Below are 26,712 nucleotides of genomic sequence, written 5' to 3' on the forward strand. Positions count from 1 at the left end.
TTAAAACTAAACATGTTTACATCATGTGAGTGTCTCAACCTTCAGTTTCCAGTTAGAGAGTTAGAGCCAAAGCAAATACAGGGACTAACATTTAAAACAGCTTTAGTGGTATTAAAAACAAAAAACCATGTTGATGAAAGAGGAGATACTCTTCAGTGAAAGACCACAGATGAGTTTCAATGGATTCTTTTTTTAGTAAAAGGAACGACGAGGTGGTTGACATAAGAGTAAGGTTTTGTTTACACACGCTCAGATTGTGAAACAGATTACAACAACAATCCAGATTAAGAAAAGTATGAGAATGTGCCTGACTCTTCTTTAGCCTCTTTCTAATAAAACCTAATAATAATAACTAATTCAATCTATGCATTATATCACATATAGAAAAAAAGTTCAGTTTAATTATTTAAACTGAATTCACATTATCAACACATTCAATCCTAATCACATTCATTCAGGTACTTCCTGCTTCGTCTTGGCCGAACTTCAGCCCGACGGTAACATCGTCAGCGGTGCAATGTACACTGAGGCATGACAGCCAAATTATGGTCCAATCAGCTGGTCCCGCCAGGTAGTATGATTTTCTGGCATGATTGATATTTTGGTTGTATTGGCACAAGCAGATTCACAGACTGCAGGACTTTTCTCCTGACTATCTGCACAAAAAGTCAGAAATCACCGTGACAACAGTCTGTGCATCAGTGCAAATTTAACGGTCCCTGATACACAATAAAATAAAACCTGTATCAGTATTCAGCTTAAAATAAAAAGCTGAAGATCATGGAGTATAATATGTGAACTACAATCATGAATTGATTTTATGCCATTGTCCAGAAGGGCTGTGAACACAAACAATCAACCTGCAGACTTGAACCTGTCATCCTCCTAAAAAAAAGTCAGTGAGGTCGAGATGAGCTGATGTGTGAACGCAGCAGGTTTTAAACTAGAAAGTAAACAGAGTCACACTTTCTTTTTAAAGCGGTCTCTGTACAGTTGTTTGGTCCACACCAGAGTTTGATTGACAGCTTTCACACCAGCGCAAACGAGCGGCACTAACTTGGCAAACGGACTCAAGTTCCCTTTAACCGAACCGAACAGGTCGGCCTTAGTCCTCCAGCTGTTAGCATCTTTAGCACACAAGCAAGATGGAACAAACAAAGTCATTTATAAATCTTTTTTTTGAGGGCCGCAGGTATTTGGTTTTCATTCTTTGTCAGGTGTCAGTTTTATATCTACAGCTCTATATACAGCATGTCATCCTGTGTGATGATTTCTAAGTAAACAAAATGTACTGTCATGATGAACCCTTTCCTGTAAACATATGCTAACTGCTCACAGACACATTTATCATCCTTCATCCTCTGGCAGCCGCAGCGGGGGTCTGCACAGCGACGAGCAGCGGGGTCCCGTCTTCATGTGTCGGCCGGGCAGAGATCACTCACAGACCTTTGTTGTATGTCACAATCTTACAGTCGGTTGCCATGGCGATCTCTGGCTCCAGATCGTTCACACTGATCTGTGGGGAATCGAAAAAAGGTCAATCGTTGCAAAATGGAGATATTTGGCGTGAAGATGGAACGTAAACATGGTCGTCATATAGAGGAGCGACTACTCAAAGATTTCATTTCTAACTAAGTATTTCTTAAAAGCTTCAAATGTTCCTATTTACTTCTAATGTGCAAAGAGCCAATTTGGCAGATTAAAGTCTAATTTGAGGTTTGCATCTCCTAATATTTGAACTAGAGACAGATGGCGTTCGGCGTCGGAGGCAGAATCTTAATCAGACATCTTGGTAGGTGTGAAACGGGGAAGTGGGACAAATTGAGTAGGCGGGGGGGTCCGGGGGAACAGGGCATTCATGTTGCTTTTTTGGGGAGATGTTGTTTTTTTTTCTGTCTGCTTTTCTTGCGAAAGTGCAAAAAAAGGACTTGTGAGAAGAAAACAGGCCCGCTTTTCACAGGACTGTTGGCGGCACATATGTCTGAAGTTTTCTGCCATATGGCTGTCTGAGATATTTCAGCGGTAATTAAATCCTAAACATTGTAAAGCCAGAGCTGGTTGGCTGGTGTCAGAGAGTCAGTTGGCAGAGAGGAGACAAAGAAAGAAATAGAGTGAAAATAAATTACTGGAGGTAATAAGTTATCCTCGGCCTGTTAGCATGGATGGCAGCGATGAATGGAGGCAATAGAAGCTGTGGGCAGATCACAACAGAGCAGGTTAAGTCTCAGAGGGCTACGCCTCATTAGGAGAGGGAGAGAGAGAGAGAGAGAGAGAGAGAGAGCGAGAGAGACTCTCACATAAAAGAGGTCAAACGACCCTGGTCATCAAAATCAGTCATTAGACATGAGCGAGGCAGAGTCCGACAGAAAGTTAATGTAAAGTCAAAGCTAATGCATCAATGACATTTAACCCTCATGCATCATTATGGACATTTTTGTCCATTTGGGCAAATGTTTCCTCTTTATCTGGCCATCATTTTGGCTGTGTTAGTGCATATGGCACACATTTTTGTGAGATGTGACACATTTATGATCAAATATTGAATAATTATCAGGAATTGAACCCTTTAAAAGCCAGAATCATGTAATCAAACTGGGATTTAAAGGGTTAAATTCCTGATAATTATTCAATATCTGATAGTTCTGAGCAGGGCTGAAGTTGTGTAAGAGATTAATGCAAAAAAAAAGAAGAAAAAAATATTTTTATAGCAGTTTTTGTAAAAAAAAAAAAAGGCTGGTAAATTAAACTGATGCCTGAGGGTTATAAAAAAGATTGGTCTATAGACAAATTCCTACGGCCAGTTTTTGGGCGCTGCCATATCGCGATAGCCGCCTTTATTGCGGTGGCACGAGCAAGTGTACCGTACCAAATCCCGCCTCTGCCATCTGTGCTAGAGCAAACAAGTGTACAGCACAGAGCACTCACACATAAGTCAAACAAACTGGACTGACTTTGGCGGTCAAAGGTGTTTGAGTAAGGTGCAGATTGCCCGGTGTGAATGCACCCTAACTTAACATCTCTTAACTGACGATGGATCTTTTTTACCTAAAATTGTTTAGTAAAATAGATAATGTCTCAGAAGTTAAAATTACCGCGATCATGATGCTAAATCAGTTAGCCGTTAATGGAAATATCTATTATACGAAAGCATCAAGCTATCAAACTAAGAGCTACATCCTGGTCCATCACTTCAGTTCATAATCTTCAGCCCACGTGTGTGTGTGTGTGTGTGTGTGTGTGTGTATGTGTGTGTGTGTGTGTGTGTGTGTGTGTGTGTGTGTGTACAGGCTCAGTGACTGCAAGTTGTTGATTGTTGAGGAACATATATACACAAATACAAAGACTTGTCCTATTGGTGTTTCCATAGTTACTACACACAACTTTTGGAGGGTAACACAAAAATAACACTTTTTATGTGTTACAGTCTGAACTGAACTGATTCTGCTGGAAAAGCGGCTGAAGAAGAAACACATATTCTGCAGTAGAGTAGAGAGTTATTGGGATGACTTACCTGGGACATCTGTGGGAAGAGACTGATGGCGAGGGGCAGAGCCAGGCCGAAGGCAGCGAGGACCACCAGGCTGTGGATGGGCAGGACGAGCCTCCGTTGTCTCTGCAGGAGAGGAAGCCTGGGGGGAGGAGCAATATGTAACTCTGTCGATGCTCACTCAGGTCACCATGTGGTGGACTCTGAAGCTTCAGTGTTTATCCAGCTCTGCATGGGTCTGTAAACCTTTCTGTGTTCTAACCTCTCTCCATTTTTCAAAAGCATCTCCAATATTGATCCTAGTTTGAGCACGTTTCTGCTCGTGGAGCTTATTAGAAACATGCAGAGGCTTTTTAGGTCGGGTACAATCACTTCTATCTGAACCACTTCTCTTGCCCGCTTCCATCACTGCAACACCTGTTGACCTGATAACTGCTCTCATATCTGGAAAACTGAGGGGCGTCCAAAACGGGGGCCGTGTGAAGGGGTGTCTTAAAAGCGCCTACCTTCTCTGGTCCAAACAAATCCAGAGCATTCAGGAGCAGAATCTAAAGTTAGAAGGAGGACATACTGGCTGCTGCATTGTTGTCAGAGAAGCCAGCACTTCAACATAGCATGTTTCCTTAATGTCTGATGGCATAGTAACTTACACTAGTCAAATTCACTGGACTTTGGGGGTCATAGATTGCCTAGTGTGAGTGTGCCCTTAAATGCAAAGTTATTTACAAATGTAGAGCAACACTTTCAAATATATTGCCATCAACTGCAGCTTCTCGATCTGACTATTGGAGGAAAATGTTGAGCCTCTTATCTCCAGAAATATATTTCCTGGTCTCAGCCCATGTCTCCCCTCCCTCCCGGCTGCCCTCTGTAGGATAATCCCCTCTTGAGTGTGCGGGACAGTGAACTCAGCGGGAGCTGGAGAAAGAGCCGTTCCATATCTCCTCCTCCAGCAACGCCTCTCCCCCTAACGAGGAGAGCTACTGCCTAATGAGGGAGCTCATTAACACATATGGCTGCCATGGTTTAATTAGGCTACACACACACACACACACACGCACACGCACATGCACACACATAAACGTGCAGATTTGAGATCTTAAAACTGGATTATAAAGAGTAAAGTCTATGAGAGAAAAGTTGTAAGAGAGTGAAAAAAGGAAGGTTTGTTCATACTTTAAAACCTTTAAATCAGATACAAATATTTGATATTACACAAACCTAATGACAAGTGCAGCATGTGTTAACATGCACTGAGCAAACTGGCGAGCGGCCACATCCTGGTCGAGGTCTTAGCCAGGTTTAGCTGTTTACATGAACCTCTGACACCCCGACTGAGCCTCCCTGAGCACAGAGAAAGACCAATTAATTTAATCTCCCCGCTGACTCGTGTTGTGTCTGACAGAAACGCTCAGCCAATGAACGACTCTGACACAACACTGCATTTGGTAATTTCCCAAAAGAAATAACAGCTGTAGTGTTTCCAGCTGCACAAATACATTTTTCTAGAGTCGCTAAATGTGAGTTTATCAAACATGAAGGCAGCAAGACAACTGTAGAACACAATCAACTAACTATGTTGCTTTAGGACATTTGTTTTTTACAATTTGCAGGTTTTTTTGTTGTCTTGCAGAGCCGGCTGCTGTGTGTTTGGAGCTATGTGAGCAGGGACAATTAAACTGTGAAGCAGGTTTCTAATTTCTACACTAATCAAACACCTCGTGAAGGAGGTGGGGGTGATTATGAGCATGAAAATGTGACAAAAAGTGGTTGTTTGTCGGCAGCAGATGAAGCCATGATTTAGATAGATACTGTGTTTAATGGTTTAAAATAGGCACACATATCAACAGACACATAAATATTCAGAAGCTATTGGAGGTTAACTTTGGTCTTTAGGCTGAATTGAAAACTCTCCAGAAGGAAGACAGAGCTTAAGTAACAAAACACATAAATGTTCCATACACACTTACTCTGTGTGTAGCCTCTCACACTTCCTGAAGCACGTGAAGGACAGAACTTGCTGTCACTGCCCCTAAATCTGCTCTCAGCAACACAATCCATCACTGAGGGGCCGCTCAGAGACCCGTCTATGTCCCCTTGTTCTCGCTCCATTGAGAGCCACTGAAGGCGAGCTGACAGAGGAAAGCTGAGCACTTCTCACCTGCAACCACAGTCCAGCTCACAGCCTCATATTCACACCAACCCGCCCCCGCCCCCTCCCCCCCGTTCAGTCATCCAGCTGCCAGGAATCCCAAAACACACCTGGGCAACAGGGCCTCGCTGCCTGAGCCCGCCTGCTCGGAGCAGTCGGGACAAGTGCTGTCAAGGATTTACAAAGATGGCTGCATTCCTCGACACACCGCAGGCACAGTGAGGCCATCGATCACGGGACGTAAGTATAAACACATCATTAAGACATCATTACGGTCTTATCACACAACGCTGGATCTCAGCGAGGACGCGGTTCACTAACAGCAGCAGAGGATTAAGCAATCTGATAGGGTGATATGTTCAAAGGTATTACACTTTTTTTTTCTTTTATTATTAGGTTTTTGAAATTAAATGATGGGACATTTTGGATTTTTTGGTTTGTCATGCTGAATGTGTGTGTGTGTGTGTGTGTGTGTGTGTGAAGGATGGTCTTTTACGGGTACTGAAATATAAAAACAAGGCGGCCTCTTACTTTTCCAGTGCAGTCATGATCACAGGAGGTAAGACCAGGATGGGCATGGGGAGGACCACTCTGGTCAGAGCGGTTTCTAAAAGAGCCTGTCATGACCAAAGAAAAGAGAAAATGTTTTTTAACACCTCATCAGTCAAAGTAGCTCTACGCTGCATCGGTCATTAAATAACAAACAAACACATGAAACATTCACATCTGATAGACAGAACTGGAGGTGAACAACATACATGCATGGCGGCCACTTTGGACGTTCCCACCACGTTCCCATTGTCGTCGAGCACACTGATGCCCTCCGACAGCTCCGAGTGTCTCATGAGCACCACGTTGCAGACGTTTGCACTCGCTGGAATGACGGGAGAATATTAGTTAAATATAAAGTGTCAGATGTGTCTTTCTCCATCGCCTCAGTAACATCTGGCTAACCCTCTGTTTTTGCACATTTACATCTACCTCCAGCAAAGTATGTTGTATTTAATCTTTCATATTTAAGACTAGAAGTAATGTTTAGTTAAATCCTGGTTGTATATATTCTCATTCTTAGTTTTGATATTTTTAGTGCTTATTTACTTTGTATTTAATATTATATTGTGTTTATTTGGTAATATTGTGTGTTTGGATAACCTGCTGCTGTAACGCCATAATTTCCCAGTTTGGGATCAATAAATTAATTCTATTCTATTCTATTTACAGCCGGTTATGATCAGTTTTATTGATAAGTCATGCATTTAGTTTTTGTGTATTCTTCTTCTGTGCTCTTTTGTTTTTTTTTACTCTCAGCACTTTCAATCAATCAATCGTTATTTGTAAAGCGCCAGTTCATAACAAGTGTCATCTCGAGACGCTTTACAAAAGAGCATATGGGATAAGATGCAGGAAGGATTCCTCGCCTTCCTGTTGTCCACACTTCCTCGCCGCTGAGGTGGAGGTCGGAGCAGGCCGTGCAGGAACGAGGATGGCGGTGACACTTTAACTGTTAGATTTCAATCTGAGATGTATAAAAATATCTATCAGCCAGTGTTTTGACACTTAACCTGTTTGTTAGATGTCATTAGTGTCATGTCAGACGAATGAACGCCACGTTTGGGGTGTGTGTGTGTGTGTGTGTGTGTGTGTGTGTGTGACTTTGACTCGAGCAGCCGTCGGATCAGCGGCGACGCGTTGGGGGTTTATTCATAAAGCCAAAATGAACACAAATGTATGTTAATATCCTCGGACCTTTCTCCTTGACTCTAATGGGAATAAGAAAAAGTCATTTTAGAGAGCTAAGTGACGATGCCGCGGGCCTTTTTAATTTAAGACAACAGCGTTCAGAGTTATCTGTGCGAAGGGCCGCGGGGGCTGACGGGTCGCTTTGGGAGGGGGATTTCAATTGACGGAGCAAATAGCTCTTTTTTACCTACAAGGGATTTAAAAAAAAAAACAACATCTCGACCAATTAAGAGAAGGACGGAGCGAGCGGCTTCTGCAGGGAACGAGGCAAACACAGAAAAACGAGCTGTTTGCAATCTATTTCATTTTCTAATTAGTCTGTTTCCTTTATTAATAAAGAACCAGCGAGGCTCAAATCACGGTGAAATATGAGGCTGTACATTTAATTATTTGAAATAATTACATTTCTAATTGTCTTCTAATAACGCGCTGCGCGCTCGTGGAAATGAATCCAAGACGTGTTCACGTAATTAACTTCCTTAAATATCACAAATAACAACAAATATTTTCAATAAATGAATTATCCGCAACACATTCCAGCCGCAGTGAAGGTCGACCGTGATGTAAATGAATGACAGGCAGACCCTTGATTGGGTTATTACAAAATGCATCATGGCCTTAAGAGAGCAAACAAAATCAAACGGCACTTTACTTTCGCTCGCTTCAATTAGCCGTTTTAATTACCTTTTTATATCGTCCGAGCATGACAACAACAACAGCAGCAGCAACAACAACAACAAATTCACAAAACAGAAATCAGGTAAATGAGGCCTCGACATAGACGCCACTTTGGGGGTAATTATCCAATTTGTTTGCGGCAGCAGAGCTCTAACAAGCAGCCAATTACCAGGCAAAGGCTGCGCTGTAGAAACCTGTTGATTTAATTGAAAGAACCACAGAGGCAAGAGGGGGGGGGGGGGGGGGAGTGGGGGCAGGCAAACAATTTAATTATGAGCCAGCAGCCAGGGGCATTCTGGGACACACGGGTCTATACCCCTGGGTGCTTCTGTGTGTTTGCGGGGAAGGTGGCATGAAATCAGCTTTGTGGCTCCACACATGTCGGATAAACGGAAGCTCTCAACACGTCTCTAAAGCCCGGCGAGGACGACGGCCGGACGGCGAGCAGCAGGATGAAACCTTTAACTCAGCTGAGCTCGGACCCGCGTTCAGCTCGCTGATGCAGTTAAATGCTTCAGCAGAGAAATTATCTGATTAAGAGGAGATCAGGTCGGCAGAATCAGTCATCTCCTTTAAGTCCCTTCTTAAGACACACTTTTTCCGGCGAGCCTTTTTCCTGATTTTTGTTGATTTTAAATGGTGACCATTTTCACTTTATAGAATCCTTTTAAAATAATTGTATGTATTTTACAGTTCTTTTAAAAATGATTTTATATTTTAAAGTGATTTTGATTCCTTAATCTTGCCTTGTTTATTATTCTATGACCCGCCTGTTTTTATATTTGCTGTCCTTGTAAAGCACTTTGTTTTTGAAAAGTGCTCTATAAATAAAGATTATTATTAGATTATATTATTAAGACGCTTCATGTTTTATTGTAGTTTAGGGTTAGGTTTCTTCATCTCTCGTCTTTCTCATGACGGGTTTCACTTACCCACTGCAGGGAAGGGGATGAACCTCTGCACCACCAGCCGGGTCGTCGGGCTGAAGCGGCTGGCTTTCTGGACTAACACGTTCAACCCGACCTGCAAAACCAGAAAACATGTGATTCAGGCACTCAGACACACACTCAGGTTAAAATAAAAACATTCATACACACATTGGAGGTGTTGATATTTATGAATATTTTCATTAAAGGGGTTTTGGTTGTTGCAAGCTTCATAAATCCAAAAACAGAAAATAAAAAGACGCTCTTTGATGTGACATGAGGAGTAAAGTGACTGTGGTCAAAAAGGCTATGAGCTCTCCCATAGCACACCATCACCACTTCAGCCTCCGGCTTCTCCCAGGCCCGGTGGGGGGGCGTCAACAGAGCAGACGTTTAATTGGAGAGCTCCTGGCATCCCCCCTCCCCGCCCCGTCATCCACCCTCCAGGCACCCCGTGATTCTCTTTCTGGGGCTTGTTGCCGTTGTCAAGCCTGAGGGGCAGCAGCCGGATGGGCGCCCAGCGGGACCAGTAATTGGCTCGGTTTGAGCCCAGTGTCCACACTAAGAGCCGTGTCAGGCAGGTGTGTGAACGCGTGTTTTACTCCTTTGACATTCAGGGTCTTTGATGTTGAGGTAAGAGAAGAGGTTAAACTGCGAGGGGCTGTCGGGATCAACGTGTGACAAATCAATCTTAACCTTTTATTTGAGATATCATGGTTACTAGGGGAACCAAATCTGCAAAGACTTCACAGAAACCTCCACAAAAAGTCTAATACTATGTTAAAATCTATAAATTAGTGTTGTAGTACTCAAAATCGGTCTCGTCTTAGAATTGAAAGCATTTTTACTCGGCCTTGTCTCGGTCTCGGAGGTCTCTGGTCTCGGGTAGGGCTGGGCGATATGGACCAAAACTCATATCTCGATATTGATTAGCTGAATGGCGATACTCGATATATATCGATATTTATTTTATTAACAGTGAAAACACTTGGAAAATAAACTACCTGTTTGTGAATTTAAAAAGTAATATTATAAAATAAAAATGTTCCTTAAATACAATAAAAGAGAGAGAGAGGAGCAGGGTTAAGAGGGACAGACAGTCAGTCATCATCAGTGAGATGAGAAAAAGGTGACCTGGCACCTCTGTAACGTTATTTGAATGCAACATAAACTATATCGATATTAACGATGTTGTCTTAACCTATATCGTGTTTGAAAATATATCGATATATCTTAAAAACTTGATATACTGCCCAGCCCTAGTCTCTGGTAGGTCTTGGTCCTGGTTAGTGTGGTCTAGACTACATCACTATTATAAATGACGGAGCTAAAGCTGTTAAGTGTTCATCGCCTGGTCAGTCAGAGCAGAAGCATCATGGGAACTCACAGCGATGGAGACAGCGCTGGTCACCGCTCCGAGGTATCCCTGGAAGAATTTGGAAACTGGAGCCGGCTAATGAGAAGTAAACAGGAATACAGTGTGTCAGAGTGTCATGCACCTTAAACTGTTCATCAAAATGAATATATGTAGAGTGATCGCTGCTGGAACTTTACCTTTGAGGCGTTGCGGTTGGAGTAGTTGACACAGGCGTTGTGACTCTGGTTTAACCACTAGAGTCAGAAGAAAATGAGCTGGTTAGTTACAGTCTGATAACACATCAAAGTTCCTGACCCGTGATATCAATAAGTGATCGTTTTCGGTCTCCCAGAGGAGCAAACGGTTTAAAATAATCTTCCTCATCCACAAAGATTGGGAGGAACTTTCAATCAGGTCATGTGCAGTGGGTGATAGTGGCTGCTGCATTCATACTGGTGTTTTGGTTTCACCGTTACAGAGGAGACTGCCCTCTTTTTTAGATAAATAGGATAGGTATTAAAAGTGCGTCTTAGGGGCGCAGATAGCCTAGCGGTTATGTGGCAGGCCCTATGCATGGAGGCTGAACTCCTCATCGCAGTGGCAGTGGGTTTTAATTCCGACCTCAACCCTTCCCTTTCTCTCTCCTCCCAACATTTCCGGTCTCTCTTCAGCTGTCCTGTCCAATAAAGAGTTTGTGTTTCTTCAGCTATATTTCACAACATTAAGACAGATTTAAAGTTGAAAATTAGACTTTTTTTTTTTTTAAATAGTTCCTGATGTCTTTAAAGGTCAATACATGAAATGCATGAAATCATTAAATACAAATAGTAAGACATCTTGATTTTTCTCATGCATGCAGGTCAGGAAGTTTTGTCCTTACCTGCCAAAAGACCGTTGACACCAACGTTTGATTGGGTAGAAGAAGACCGATAACCTGCACAAAGATCAAAACAAAAAGAGTTTGACAGGAGAACCAAAGAACAAAAAGAAAGCCTGAATCTAAGCCGACGTAAAAAACATTCATTTCAGTTTGTTGTTAACTTTATATGTGCATGAATGTCTTTGCCCACTTGGACTACATTTTTGGCCAAATATTAAAAAATGCCATTTTTTTATAGGTGAAATATATCTGAAGAAGTCTTACCACTGGTGTGCCAAAGGGAATAAAACCTGTTAAAAGACAGACTCACTGTTATCATCTTCAGCTCACAGTTATTTGAATTATTTGAAGAGGGTTTTTTTTTTTCTGCTTTGAGATTCCTTAAAAAAAGTTGAAGCACATGCACAGATTAATCATTTGTATGCATCCCTACTCCCTCATTTGTTCTCTCTGCGTCACTTCAAAAAAAAGGTGCTTTAAGACTTGACCAAAATACTTGTGTTTGCTCCTTCAGAGGCCAGAGAGAGAGAGAGAGAGAGAGAGAGAGAGAGAGAGAGAGAGAGAGAGAGAGAGAGAGAGAGAGAGATTTTAATCAGCGCCCAGCTGAGTGTGACCTTTCCCCAGACAACCTGAAGAGCCCCATCGAGCCGTGACAGTTCCCGGGGTGAACGACGCCTCCATGTTGGACCACATAACAACCCCCAGACCCCCCCCCCCCCCCAAAGGCTTCCACACCGAGCTACTGTACCTGACATCCGAAAGGGCATGAGGATCTTCTCCCCCGTGTCAGGGTGGATGATGGCCTGTAATGAGAGAACGAGGATCAGGAAGCCGTAATGAGTTCTGACAGGTCTGGGTTGATTTAGCTCAGAAGACTCGTCAGAGAGTTTTTAACGTGGGGATAAAGTTTTTATTATTACTGGAAACTTCTTTCATTTTGTTTTTGGACTTTTCTTTATGCATCGAAAAAGTAAAAACCTCTAACAAGTACAAACACGACTTTAAGAAATCATATCACCTTCAATTTTGAAACCTAATATTTTAAAAGACTTTAAAACCTGATCTCATATGTGGTCAAAAAAACATCCCAGATCCTCCATGGAAGTCATCTAAACATGAACAGAGTATGCTGGGTTTGTATAAAGAGTCGCCCCAAGGTTCACCCTCTTTTTGGAACGAGCTTTCCGCTTTGCGTTTCGCCTCACTCAGATTAGATTTTCTCTTCTTTGCTGCTACGTTCATGTCTTTCATATTCACTGTTCTGGTCTGTATGGCGTCCAGTCGCTAGTTTTTAATCCACTCACAAACTCACATGGGCGCTGCTGACATTGGCTGAGGGAAACATCCACTCCCAGGTCGCCCAGAAATCTCCCGAGTCAAAGAAAACATGAAAATCTAGTCAGAGGACACAGGTCACCATCACAAATGTATGGAGGACCAGAAGTGATGATTAAGCAGATTTACTTTTGTATAAATCTGACTCTACCTTTAAATAGTAAAGAATGAACCAAACACAAAGTTATCCTAAGAACTAACTATGGTTGATTTCCTCTGACTGAACATATACAGCAGGTTTAAATTCAGCTGCACCTGCAGTTCTCTGACTGTCAGACATCTTTAGAAGTCTGCTCTCACTGCAGATGAGCGTCAGATGAAATGTCTGCTTCACTGTCTCTGCGTCTTTAATGGTTTCTCATGTTGCATTCTCCCGCTTTGAGCCACTCAGCTGGATGTTTGCAGCGTCAACAGATCAGAACTGGGCTACATTGTAAAGAATCTCTAGGTGTTGGTGTGCCAGTCCACTGACCCAAACCACAACATGTTTATGATAAAAGATAACATTAGTGAATGATATGTGTGTGTGTGTGTGTGTGTGTGTGTGTGTGTGTGTGTGTGTGTGTGTGTGTGTGTGTGTGTGTGTGTGTGTGTGTGTGTGTGTGTGTGTGTGAGTGAAAGAGTCAACATCTTACCTGCTGGATTTTTTGAGCTTGCCAAAGCTGTCGAGAGAAAACACATCAACTTCAGTGATCTCATTGAGAAAGCACTTCACCTCCTGACAAGTGTTTCTACTAAGGTTGTCAACATGTCATACTTTTTTTAATCAACCTTTATTTATACTCCAGAGATCCCGGAGGGGGCAAACGTCGTTTACAAAGACATCAAGTCATTTACAGAATCAATTAGAAAGACAGACGACATCATTCAAAGAACCAGACGACAGATGAATACAAGGCCACTAACATCAACTAACTGAGGGATTGTCTTTTCAGAATGTTTATTTCACATTTTTAATGCCGCTGTTTCTACCTCTGAAGTGGCACAGAGAAGGAATCATTTTGTCCCGCCATAACGCCTCTGTGACATTCAGATTGAAGGCGAAACGTCAAAGGAGCGTAAATATGGCAGCTTGAAGTGGCAAGCTGAAGAGGGGCTTTAATTTAAAGAATAAGGAAATACAAGAGTGGAAGAAAAAGCCTAAAATGTACTAAAACAATGAATTTATACAATAAATAAATACATAATAATAAACATTTGGCAGGTTTAAAATCAGGTTTCTAAAATGTCCAAATGGTTAAAGGTCATTGCCCCTAAAGGAGATGTTGAATCCTGTTCCCTGAGTCAGGTGCAGAAGAAGAAAAAGCAGATTTTCATGTTCTGATCTGACTCAAGGAACATTCAACAGGAAGTGGTTTGAGGAAGGAAAAAATCAACACTCTTCCTAAACTCCTAGTCAATGAATCTTCAGAGGGAAACACTTCTCCAGACAGGCTCACTCACTTCATGTGAATAACCTGAACGAGTTTGCAAATCCAGTTTTTGTGCGGTTACCTGAGCATCTGTGACTCCTGGAGGCAGAGCTCCTTGTTTGAATTGGTCGAGCAGCTTCACACATTCTTGCAGTCGTTTCTGATTGGACAAAAATAGAACAATAGTCATCACAGTGTTGCATCGAAGGACGTGAAACTTTCATGTTCATAATCATTCTGACTTGTTGCTAACAATATCCCGATAATAAATGACTAACCCTAACCCTATGCTTTAACTTTAAAATGTGTGATATACCTCAAAGCTCCATGACACAAAGTGTGCAGGGAATGTAAGCTTTGAGACAAGGATCACCATCATCCAGCACAGACATAAAAGTTATGATAATTAAAATAAATAAAAGTAATTATTTATAGCATGAATATATATTAGAGTTTAGTAGAACATAAAGTAATGTGAGGACGGTCTTCTCTAGTGGGCTCTAAGATGTTTTTTCCTCCTCCACTCTGCACAGCTCGATGAGCGATAATTGTGTTCCATGAAAACTTTCATGCTGATTTTCAGTTGACAAATGAGTTTCCTAAAAGGTAATGAGCAGCTTTCTGTGGTGTGATCATTGTCTAATGCTGAGCAAAATACCGGGTCATGTGGCCCAATTTGTCCTAATGAGCTTGCCATCTGCGTGTAAATGTGTGTGTGTGTGTGGAAGTGTTAGGTGTGTGTGCGTGCATGCGATCGCATGCAAAATCTGTCCCTGTTCCACCCTCGTCATTAGGGGGCAAGTTGAGGCTATGCCCGGCCCAGCAGGATGCAAGGTGAGTGTGTGCATGAGTGTGTGTGTGTGTGTGTGAGAGCGCACACACTCTCCACCCCTCCCAGCTGCCCCACATGTCCACACCTCATCACATCCCAGGAGCTACTGCCGCTATTACTGTCACCAAAGAGCCCGCTAACAGCTTCATTACCCAGAGCACCCGAGCTCTGATGACTCCATAAACAAAAATTACCACAACACACAACTCAGAGCTGAGGAAACACGGGGACGTCGGAGCAGCTCAGACAACGGCCTGTAACCCCAAAAAACTTACTAAATGAGTGCCAAGAAACGGAGAATCCTTAAGTTTGTTCATGAATTAGTTGAAGAAGAAACATAGGAATATTTATTTATTTATTTTGGATTCAGGATTTCTGGTGAAGCTCTCAGCAAACAGAGGTCGTCCGCTGCCTGCCGGGCCCTTACTCTGACTATGCAATGTGTTTTTTGCTGTGATAACAATTAAACTGCGATTTATCATGCAGCCCTGACATCAGTGCAACTCTCATAAGGATCATCATCATCTCTCTGAGGCCGGTATTTGTCCCCTGACTCACTGTAACGCTGGTTTCACATGCGCACTCCTGAAAACATTTAGATAATTCACACTAAGGCTACTCCTGAAAATATCAGGAGTTACTTTGCATGACTATGTTGGGAATATATTATAAAATGATACGCCTAAAGATGTAGCATAGACTGGAGATCTCTACATTTTTTTAAATGCTGAAGAGAAGATCCCCATGAGTCCAAAGAGCAGAGATCTATCGAGTTCAAAGTGAGAGTCAGAGAGCAAATCTAACCCCTCCCCTTACAAAACAGAACCAGGTCGATGTAATAAAGATAATGTTTTTTTACCTCTGACACGAAGAGCGTGCTGGGGTCGATCACATCCAGGAAGTGCCTGAACCGTCCAGAAAATGTGCTCTAAGACGAGAAGAAAACACATCACACAAAAATCACTTTAAAAAGACAAAAATCAATTAAATGTTTGAATTCAGATTTAGAGCATCCATTATCAAATATTAAGACAACGTGTGCTCTTTTAAAAGTTTCATATTTTCAAACTAAATATCCAGAAGTGCTTAACGTCGCACCTTCCATGTGAAATAAGAGTTAAAAACATAACTTTGACTCAAATATAAGCAGTCAAATTGGACTCTGGGTTGTTTCTTTGAGCAGAAGGAATCCAGCTGTCAGTCTGTACACAGTGACATCACAGCGTGCCAGCTGCTGTAACACACCAGGCTGTGCCTCCTCATTAATAAGGCCGACAAACTGTTTCCTATCTGCATCTTACACCGCTTTGCAATTACTCTCCATTAATGACTGAGCCAAAAATACCTTTCAGTCATTTATTCATAGCTGAGCATAAGGGATGATTTGGTAAGCTACAGCAGCGCCCTGTGCAGCTCCGAGTGGCACCACGCCCTCCCCCAACTTCACTTTAATTACTCCAACTGCTAATTTGGATGAAAATCTGGAATCTGACTCACTGCTGCACCGGAGGCCTTTTGACTTCCTGAACATATGGACAAATTGTAAAACACGTCATGATGAAATTGTTTTCTTAATCTGTTCAATTCAGTCCACAGGTAATATGAGAAAATGATTTATCTGATATTTAAAGGCTAAAAAGAGCTTTTAACTACTCCTGCCACTTCAATGTCACTAACTGTTTCTGTGACATCTTAATAGTTTTTTGCTACTTCATCTGTTTTGGCCACTTTGTTTGCTGCCGGTTTAAATGTTTTAATCCACTCTAATCTCATAATTTTCTTGTCTTCTGCTTCTACCTCTAAATTCTCAAATGTCTTGTGTAAATGGTAAATGGACTTGTATATTTATTTTCTAGTCTTCTGACTACTTAAAGTGCGTTGACACTGCAGGTCTCACCTCCACATTCACACACTGATGGTAGAGGCTGCTGAGTACAGAGTCCATCAGAAGTAACTAATCCATTCATACACATTCGTCGCCGACAAAGCAGAGGGAGCAATTTGGGGTTAAGTGTCTTGCCAAAGGACACATCAGGCATGTGGCTGCAGGAGCTGGGGGTTGAACCCCTACCTTCTGGTTGAGAGATGACCAACTCTACCACTAAGCCACAGCCGTCACAAATATGTAGCATCATGGTCTAAGAAGAACAAAAAGTAATCTGTGTACTTGTATATGGTTGAATGACAATAGAGAGTACTTGATTTAACTGTTGTTAAACCAGATTCTCCTCTAAACTTTTTCATTAAGTGACTAGATTCTGAATTATCCTGGCATTGATACATTTCTTGTTATTGACTGGTCACACAATACTCATCCAAATATCGATACTGACACACAGTTTATTTACATACACAGTTTACATTAGGCCAGTGGTTCCCAACTTTTATACCTCAGAGCCCCCCCTGCTTACACCCCTCTGACGTTCCGCCTTCAAGGTATAATAGGGGGATAAATGTACCATCTTCAAGGGTAGTAACAGAGGCGTTACAGAGGCGGTCATGTCCGGACCCCAGGTTGGGAACCAATGGATTAGGCCAGGCCTTCCCAACCTTGGGGTCCCGACCTTATGAGGGACAAAAAATGACTAAAGTATAAATAAATGAATAAATAAATAAATGCATCAATAAATATAAATAAATGCAACAATTCATATAAAAATTAATACATAAATAAATATATTCATATATTTATTTATGTATTTCTGTGTCCATGTTGTACAAGGAAAAGTAAATATGTAAATTAAGTGGGCCGTCCTAACATTACTGAAGTAGGATTGGTCAATTTTGAAAAACAGACAGAAGCAAATTTTACATATATACTTTTCCTCTTACGACCTGGACACAGAAATAAATAGATGTGTAAATGTAAAAATACATATATAATAAATAAAATTAATAACTCAATTAATGTGGAAATGTATGCATTGATACATATATAACTGTAGAAATACGTTAATAAATGAATAAATACATGTAAAAATATATAAATAGCCTTTTTCATTAACAAAGTGTATTTATTATTTATTCATTGATGTATTGTTTTCAGCATTTATATATTTATTGATGCATTTATTTATACATTATTGTATGCATTTCTCCCAACATTTATTTATTTATTAATTTATACTTTAGTCTTTTTTTGTCCCTCATACGACCTCACATGGGATTGCATGTTATTTAAACATGTTCCCTTGAAATACGTATTTATCAATACAAAATATATTGTATATTAAAATACATTGAACACAGCTGTGGGTCTCTGTCTGTCCTCCAATGTGCAGAAATGTCACCCAGCCTTTCTTCCTCTGTCCTTTAATAATAAACAACAAACAGACTAAATGTGCTCTAACATGAATGTTTACTTCACAGAAAAACAGAAACATGGTTAAAAACAAATTAATCTTAGCAGAAAGCTGTAGTATGTGTTTTGGATTTCCGGGGTCACCAGAGTGTTGGAGGTCAAAGCGGGGTCATGAACTTAAAGGTGGGAACCACTGGATTAGGAAATCAGACAACTGTCTGAGACCAAGTATACAAACACCGGGGGAGAGTCGGTTTATTGACGGAATACTAATCGTTTAACCGACAACTTGCTACTTGGCTAACAAAAAATGATAATTTTAACTATTTTAAGTCGATAAAAATCAGTGGAAAAGTTCTTAGTTTCTAAAAGTGATTATAAAGGTGGATCTTGACCCTTCATAGTTAACTAACAGTTACGATCACAAGCTAGCTAACAAATAGATCGTCAGGGTAATCCGTCATTTAACTGTTTAGTTAACTTAATGTTTATGTTTAGAAAAGCTCACCTGTTAATGTCTTCAACAACTTCACCTTTTATTTATTATTTTATCGTTGAACCCACGAAATCAGGTCAATTTCCCTCCAGGGGAGAAATGTTTGACCGTTGGAGACTTAAATATTACGTACGTTTGCGTAAAGCCTGATTGAGTTACGTAAAACTACGCTGCCTTCATGTATCCGTTGGAGTTATCGGATTTACTGTAAATACGACTGATGAGCACATGATCAGCCATGAATAGCAGTAGAAAATTAAGATAATTACGATTATACCCAAGTTGTGACGTTTTCTTATCATTTCAGGGTATCAAAAATGGCAGAAAGATTGGAAACAGCATCAACGAATAACAGTAAAACGGTTTATACATCTTTTTTTTTGTTCATAGCAGCTATAATTTATTTTTAGTAGTTGCACATTTGAATAATTGCATCAATTAGCTGTAGTAACAAGCAAACCTGTAACTATAAAGCATAACAGTCCAGTATATTACCATTGATAACGACGCTCACATGTGGGAAGTCCAATATTTCCGAGGGCACCTGAAGGCAACATAAGCGTAGGTTCGAAAGTCCGAATAGGTGAGACTTTACAGTCTGAGGTTGACCCATAATTAAAGATGATTATAACTTTACTTTCAGCATTATTATTGCAACATGTTCTCAGATGCAACTATTATATTTACATTTTTAAATAATATTTAATATATATATGACGTTGTTTGTGACAGAACACCTGTAGTGATGTTGGGCATTTTAAATGTGAATTTGAACATGCCTACACTTTGAGTATGCCTGAGTATAGCGTTTTACAAGAAGGAGCAATGAAAGCTTCAGTGAGTTGAATAAACTCAACTCGGACTGTTAGAGAGGATATTAAAGCAGGCGGTCTCATATGGTTTATATTTTATTACAGATATGTCTATATGGGCCAAATGTCAACAGCTGCCTGGTGCTTGAAGTCACATGAAGTCACATGAACTGGAGTAGATTTCAGATTTCAGCAACGTGAAAAATAAACTCACCTGGTCGAAACGAGACTTGCCATGCTGGAATGTCGGATATTCAGACATGCTGCTGCAAACATAAACACAAGTACACCAACTCCTCTTCTCTCTCTACGAGGTAAAAACAACTTTTTATACAAACACTGTATGAAGTGAGGCTGCAGGGTTCTTCAGTTGCACGGTTGCGCATTACGTACTGGGTAATGTAGTTCTTCCGGGGTCAAGTTGTGAATGAGCCCAGAGGGGCACACTACACTTCCCAGAATAACTTGTTTTGTTTTCACTTTCAGGCAGGAAAGGAGAGAACATGTATTGCATGAGATTCCAGTGCAGCAACAGATGATTTAAAGAATTTTACTTTTTTTTGACTGTTTAAGTTTTTGGTGAATGAAGGAAAGAAGGAAGGAGTGGAGTTTAAAGAGTGTAACATAGCCCCCTAGTGGTGGATTTGGGTACTTTGTGGTAATACAAATGTGCAGGGGTTGGACTAAATCACATTCTCCTCTGACGAAAAGTTAAATCAACATGTGAAGAGCAGGTTATGGCATTTAAACAATCACAGACCCTTCCTTAGTTCATGTCTGAGGTTTGTTCTGATGATTTGAGGGCTACAGATTGACTTGACTTGGTGAGTAAACATGTTGAGAAGTTAAAGAAAGATTCATGTGAAGCATTTTTCCCGTTAATTACAAGTGTATCACACTTTAGCAAGTGTAAATATCACATATTGACAGATCCTCAGATATTCCACGAGGGACGTTCAATGTGTGATACGTTCACATACAGGCTCATGTAATTATATTATATAGGAACCATGATTTCACTCGGGACTCACATGCACACATGAGGTATGTTAGAGGATTCTGTGCTGCAGATGTTTTATTAGAAAATGTTTATTAGTAGCAGTGTGAAGAAAGTATTTAACTGATAAGATGAATCAGAAATATCAAAAATATGACCTCAGCTTAACAAAACTCCTGGATGCAGAGCTGCTTCTTATTCTGTTATAGAGAGATAAATACTTTATACATCCACTGGGGGAAATTCAGGAGTGTCCCATAGCTCACAAGTTAGAAAAAAACAAAAAACAAAACACAACAATAATATGTAATTATCCTTAAAAAAAAACAAAAAAACATTTTAGCTCTGCAGAGATGTTTCAAAAACTTGTTTTCTCCTGAGCTGTACATTTAAAGTTTTCTCTGCATTGTCTTTTCTCTTGCTTTGTTGCTATCGGGGCACGTATACATATTTCATTTAGTTAAATCTCATATTTTGGACGCCCCTCGGTTTGTCAGATATGAGAGCAGTTATCAGGTCAACAGGTGTTGCAGCGATGGAAGCGGGTCAAGAGAAGTGGTTCAGATAGAAGTGATTGTACCCGACCTAAAAAGCCTCTGCATGTTTCTAATAAGCTCCACGAGCAGAAACGTGCTCAAACTAGGATCAATATTGGAGATGCTTTTGAAAAATGGAGAGAGGTTAGAACACAGAAAGGTTTACAGACCCATGCAGAGCTGGATAAACACTGAAGCTTCAGAGTCCACCACATGGTGACCTGTGTGAGCATGGACTCTAGAGAGGAGGGGGGTATGGAAGCGATTAGTGATCAGAATTGAAATGATAAAGCTAATTTGAAAATTCAAATGCATTAACAGAAATTCTTTTTAACTTTCAGAATATGGGTGTATTATTTGACTAAAAAATAAAATGATGATTAATTTATCTAATTTTAATTTTAGTTTTCAACTTTAAAAATGCACATTCTTTGACTAAATTAAAATGAGGAAGAAAATGGCATTTGCTTTATCATTTTCAAAAAATACCCCGCTAAATCTGTATCATAATTCAAATGAAAAAGCTCATTTTAAAATGAAAATACTTTTCAAGTTGAAAACTAAAATTCAAATTAGATAAATTAATCATAATTTTATTTTTGAGTCAAATAATACACCCATATTCTGAAAGTTAAAAAGAATTTCTGTTAATGCATTTGAATTTTCAAATTAGCTTTATCATTTCAATTCTGATCACTAAACGCTTCCATAGGGGGGAGAGACAGCTCTCTATGATGTTTAGAATTTAGACAGTACCCATTTTAACCACTAGGTGTCAGAGTTACATACTGCTCCTTTAAAAACTATCGTTTTATTTATTGCGATTTATTGTGCAGCCTTTGGTGTGAAATCTTAAAATGATTCATCACGAGGTTGATTTATTCCTCAACACAAATCCACGGTTTGTAGAAACTTTTGAACATGATGTAAAATTGAGCCGAAGAAGAAAAACAACAACAACAACAACAAACACACACTGAAGAAAGATTTACAGCCAAACATACGGTGAGCAAGAAACACAAAATATTCTTTATTAAATATACAAAATTTGTGAAACAGAATTGCATCACGGATTGTAAACTTTCCAATCTTAACACACTACCTTAAGCACATTCCACCCGCTACACAATCGAGGACAAAATACAATCGGTTTATACTTAAATTAAAAAAAGAAAGACAGAAAGAAAAGGGTCGAAATGGAAGACATGGAAGAAGAGTGCGGCGTCACATGTAAAAATGTCTCTACAGTCGTCTATGATCTCGATTGTTTTGGGATGTTTTTTATTTTTTGTATGCTTCGAGCTCACTGTGGTGGAGTCAGAGACGGCCGAGTGCTTAAATCACAGAGCGGTTATAAAGTGCAGTACGGTGTAAAGTAGATCTAACTATACCGCTACGGACAGACGGGTACAGCAGGGCTACGTTCTGACGATCAGGAAGTGCAAGAACATCCAGGAATTAAAAAGTGGCTTCATGTCAGAATACTTCATGGTGTGTCGATCTGCTCCGTCGACTCAGAGTCTCAAGGCTGCTCGTTTTCCCGATCATCGATGTGCATACAGGTTTTATTCTTGTGCAGTGATTTAAATATGAAAAAGAAATGAACAGGTGAACAGATGGCTTTTTCTTTCTCTAAGCTCCGCCCCCCCGAGCCGCGACACGTTAAAGTAAGTGCTAGATTTATTTTAAAACAAAGCAAAAAAATAAGGCAGCGTTTGGCATTTCAATACGGCGTATATCCCTTTGTAACACCTGGAAGCAGAGGTGAGGCGGCGTGCTTGAGCGGGAGTGGACGTGACACACGGAGAGGGAGGGAGAAGGCGAGGGAGAGGGAGAGGGAGAGGGCGAGGGAGAGGGCGAGGGTAGGGGTGAGTGAGAAGGCAAGGGAGAGGGAGAGGGAGAAGGAGAGGGAGAAGGTGAGGTCGAGGGCGAGGGAGAAGGTGAGGTCGAGGGCGAGGGAGAAGGTGAGGGAGAAGGCGAGGGAGAAGGCGAGGGAGAAGGTGAGGGAGAAGGCGAGGGAGAAGGCGAGGGCGAGGGAGAAGGCAAGGTCGAGGGAGAAGGCGAGGGAGAAGGTGAGGGAGAGGGCGAGGGAGAAGGCAAGGTCGAGGGCGAGGGAGAAGGTGAGGGAGAAGGCGAGGGCGAGGGAGAAGGCGAGGGCGAGGGAGAAGGCGAGGTCGAGGGCAAGGGAGAAGGCGAGGGCGAGGGAGAAGGCGAGGGCGAGGGAGAAGGTGAGGGAGAAGGCGAGGGAGAAGGCGAGAGAGAGGGAGAAGGCGAGGGCGAGGGAGAAGGCGAGAGAGGGAGAAGGCGAGGGAGGGAGAAGGCGAGGGCGAGGGAATCAAGTCGAGTCGTGTTGACAACACGTGGAAGGCAGAAGCATGAGATCAGAGAAGTTGTGACGCGCTGCGTGATAACCGTCTTCGCTCGATAACCCGGCGACCCAGACAAATATCAGTTAGCTTATTACACTGAGCATCATGGGTAATTTCAAGACATGCCCATAGAACAGAAAAAACAGAGAAGAAGAAGAAGAGGAGGAGGAACAAGCAAAAAGATAAACAGCAGCAGTCGTCATCGCTCGTAGAAAATCAAACCATTCACTCGCTGGCTAAGAACACTTTTGAACATTCAGAAGCTACAGTCAGATCCCGGCGACGTGCACGCGGCGAGGCCGAGCTCGCACGCCATCGTTTGGTTGTGTTGTTTTCGATAACTAGTCAGAGCGCTCGATATTCACCCGGGAACGTTTGTAGAGAGTCACTCCAGAACAACGTAAACACAGACGGGACAAACTGGTGCCACATGGAGACGTTAAAGTCTGTACTGGTTTTCTTTTTTTGTTTACTGGAAATAAAACTCAGAATATTTTTTACTGGAGCCGTCGCTGGTTTCAGTCAACTCGAGATAATAAACAGGTTTTCATTTTTTACATTTACAGAATGTAGAAAAGAAGATCGATAACACTTTAAAATCTTTAAAGTAAAGGAGGTGATTTGTTTAGCTTAGACTGTATGAAGAATGGACAGAGAAACACCTCGCCTCAAGTGAAGCCAAAACATTTAGAGCTCCCCCTGCTGGCCGGCTGCAGTAAAGGTCATTAACCCCGCCTCCTCTGCGTTAACCAATAGGACATGGATGAAACTATAAAAATCTAAATACATGCTAAATAAATAAATAAGTTTCTCACACATTGTTTTTGTTGTTAAAGTTTCTCATTATCAGGCTGAAGTTTATTTTTGAGTTATTTGATGCTAAATAAGAAGAGAATATCGTTATGATTGACAGCTCTGTTGAGCAATGAGGCGACTACAACGCTGTGGGCACTGGTTTAGCATTCAACTTAACGAATGCTAACACAAGAGTCGTTGAAGTTTCCATAATCGACACGAGATCTGACCCCATCGGAGGGAGATTTAAAGTTTTATCTGTCAGTGAAACGATGTTTGTTTTCAGTTAGAGGAAGGCGCTCCAAATCACATCACCAGCAGAATATGTCAGCACCTGTCACAGGTTTTTTTTTTATTTGGCTTCACTTTTGTGCAACAGGAGGAGGTGGAGGCGCGACGTCCATCTTTATACAAAGTCAGTCGTGGTCATCATGACGTTGCCTTATCTGCACCTTCCCGCTGTTAAAAGCCAAACCAGGTCTCTGTAATCATTTTAAGTTTTAGGTCAAATTATTGGTGTTTTATCTTCAGAGCTTTGCATTTAGCACGGCTCCTCGTTTCCTCCGACTTCCTGTCTGAAGCTAAGCTAAATGCTTCCTGTCTGAAGCTAAGCTAAATGCTTCCTGTCTGAAGCTAAGCTAAATGCTTCCTGTCTGAAGCTAAGCTAAATGCTTCCTGTCTGAAGCTAAGCTAAATGCTTCCTGTCTGAAGCTAAGCTAAATGCTTCCTGGCTTCACCTCAGTGTTTATATTACTGACATGAGAACGTTATCTTTCATCTGATCGAATATCTGCACAGCGAAAACAAACAAAGGTGCTTCCAAAAAATGTCGACCCGCTCCCTGAACCGTGAAGAAACACTTGCAGAAACTTGAAGCGTGCTTTAGATCCGCTGCAGTGAACAGAATGTGTTTACTTTAAGACGCGGTCGGTGATGTGTTTACGTGTTGTGTAATACAGCTGGAGAAGGGACTGTCCTGATAACTTTGATGCTTCTCAAATCTGAAACTTGATCGTCTGCTTCAAAAACATCCAGCACAGTTCACTACTGTCTGACTGGTTTTGTACGATGGATTTGGAGTCTGTTTATGAACGAGTCGTCAGTTTTGTTTGTCTGCTTATTGTTAAAACTACAACTCAGACATCCAGAGTTTCAGGATTGGCCGCGTCTCCTTCTCTTGCTGTTATCGAGACTTTCTGAATTATTATTACATTTTTCAGATTTTTTGTGGGAGCTTTTTGTGCCTTTATTGCAGAGACCAGACACTGGACCGAGTCGGAAATCATCCCATCATCACCCTGACTTTCTGAATTTTAAGCCAAAAGAAAAGTCCATTAAATTAAAAAACATCTCTCAAATGAAATGAGAATTAATTAATTTAAAGGACCGTTATCGAGCTCATACATGAATTTCTTTCTCTAAACTGAATCTAAAGTCTTTGAGTAAAAAGGCGTTTTCTGCAGAGCACGGTCGCTGCACTCCTCCCTTCAGAACGCCGCTGTGAAAAACAAAGTCTTGAAAATGTTCACTGTGACAGAAGCTTGTTCGGAGCACGATTCAAGTATCTGCAAGTTGATTTTCAATTCTGCAGTGAAATGAACTGAAACCAAAGGCTGCCTGGAAGGAAGGTGTCTAATCAATCTAACGCTGCAGAAACTGCAAACATTGATTTAAAGAATATGGAATCTGTGGTTAATGAGATAAAACAGGCGACGCTGTGACTCCTCCCTCCCTGACGGACGGACGGATGGCAAAATGGAGCAGTGTAGACGGGTTTACGTTGTCCTGGATTGAGACTCGACCATTTCTCTCTTTTTTTGTGTGATAAGGTGATAGAAGTGACAGGTGAGGTGAAAACTCTTTTTTTTTTTTTTCTTTTTCTTTTTTTTTTTACAATCGGGAAACGTCTGGGTGTCACTCCTCTGTGAACTTAAAAACCAACCTTTCTGTGTGAACCTGAAAACAACCTGAGGACCCTCTACATTCAGAAACTCCCCGTACCGAACCCCCTCGACGAGGACGCGTCTCAGCACAGTAAAAGCATGCCGGCTGGAAAAAACAATCTCCTCGACATCTCTCAGTGCTCTAAGATATTTGTATCAAAAAGGACAGCATAGCAGTGAAAAGACTAAAGAGCTGTTGTGGAGGTTAGAGTGAACTGCAAACCCCTTTCCTCCTCACTTTAACTTGGAGCGCACTTGCAGGAGCGTGGGTTTCTGCTCCATGATCCGCACCAGCAACGTGTCTATGTAGTCCTCCAGATCTTTGACCTGCGGCTTCAGCTTCTTCAGCTCCACCTCCCGCTTGGCCAGCAGGAATTTCTGACGCTCAAACTCCGCCTTCTGCCTCTCCAGCTCCGTCTCCCGCTGCACCAGCAGGGCGACCAGTTCGCTGTGGGTCAGGTGGTAATACGAGCCGGCGCCTTCCGTCAGAGACTGGACACAGAGAGAAGACAAATTCAGGATTTAAACATTGTTCCTAAATCTTTATAGTTCTGGCAATGACAAAAACAGTTCAGGTTGAAATGCCGTCACAGGCGGCAGCGAGCTAGAGTTGCTCTGCATCCTTCTATTTATATTTTCATTTCATTGTACAGTGTTCCCCTTT

At 41.4% G+C, this 26,712-nt stretch overlaps 3 protein-coding genes and 1 long non-coding RNA gene across 5 annotated transcripts in view; 1 reads left to right on the plus strand and 3 right to left on the minus strand.

Annotated features, from left to right (window-relative positions):
* Window positions 1–170: 170 nt before the first annotated feature.
* On the minus strand, window positions 171–19,784 carry sfxn5a (sideroflexin 5a). Its single transcript, XM_061062785.1, has 14 exons — window positions 19,623–19,784; window positions 15,659–15,727; window positions 14,050–14,127; window positions 13,191–13,217; window positions 11,969–12,023; window positions 11,485–11,510; window positions 11,221–11,274; window positions 10,538–10,594; window positions 10,371–10,436; window positions 8,990–9,080; window positions 6,398–6,513; window positions 6,171–6,256; window positions 3,512–3,629; window positions 171–1,516 (listed from the first exon to the last, which is right to left on the minus strand). The coding sequence occupies exons 1-14, from the start codon at window positions 19,668–19,670 to the stop codon at window positions 1,439–1,441; spliced, it is 969 nt and encodes a 322-aa protein (XP_060918768.1). The 5' UTR covers window positions 19,671–19,784; the 3' UTR covers window positions 171–1,438.
* On the plus strand, window positions 3,670–4,490 carry LOC132993116 (uncharacterized). The gene is made up of 2 exons (XR_009676430.1): window positions 3,670–4,164; window positions 4,305–4,490. It is a non-coding gene; the product is annotated as an uncharacterized LOC132993116 (long non-coding RNA).
* Window positions 19,785–21,942: 2,158 nt separating the features above from the next.
* Window positions 21,943–23,389, minus strand: LOC132993113 (uncharacterized; the record flags this gene model as incomplete). The annotated part of the gene is made up of 1 exon (XM_061062788.1): window positions 21,943–23,389. A coding segment is annotated over one exon (768 nt), but the record flags the coding sequence as incomplete, so codon positions are not given.
* A 436-nt stretch (window positions 23,390–23,825) lies between these two features.
* rab11fip5a (RAB11 family interacting protein 5a (class I)) overlaps window positions 23,826–26,712 on the minus strand; it is a 32,685-nt gene continuing 29,798 nt past the window's right edge. For both annotated transcript variants that reach the window (XM_061062759.1, XM_061062760.1), the window contains 2 exons: window positions 24,843–26,540; window positions 23,826–24,712 (listed from right to left, as the gene is read on the minus strand). In XM_061062759.1, coding sequence (XP_060918742.1) covers window positions 26,283–26,540 — 258 coding nt within the window. In that variant the 3' untranslated portion in view covers window positions 23,826–24,712; window positions 24,843–26,282. The remainder of the gene's footprint in view (window positions 24,713–24,842; window positions 26,541–26,712) is intronic.

The sequence above is a fragment of the Labrus mixtus genome, chromosome 18, assembly GCF_963584025.1.
Source record: "Labrus mixtus chromosome 18, fLabMix1.1, whole genome shotgun sequence".
In the NCBI taxonomy this organism is placed as follows: domain Eukaryota; kingdom Metazoa; phylum Chordata; class Actinopteri; order Labriformes; family Labridae; genus Labrus; species Labrus mixtus.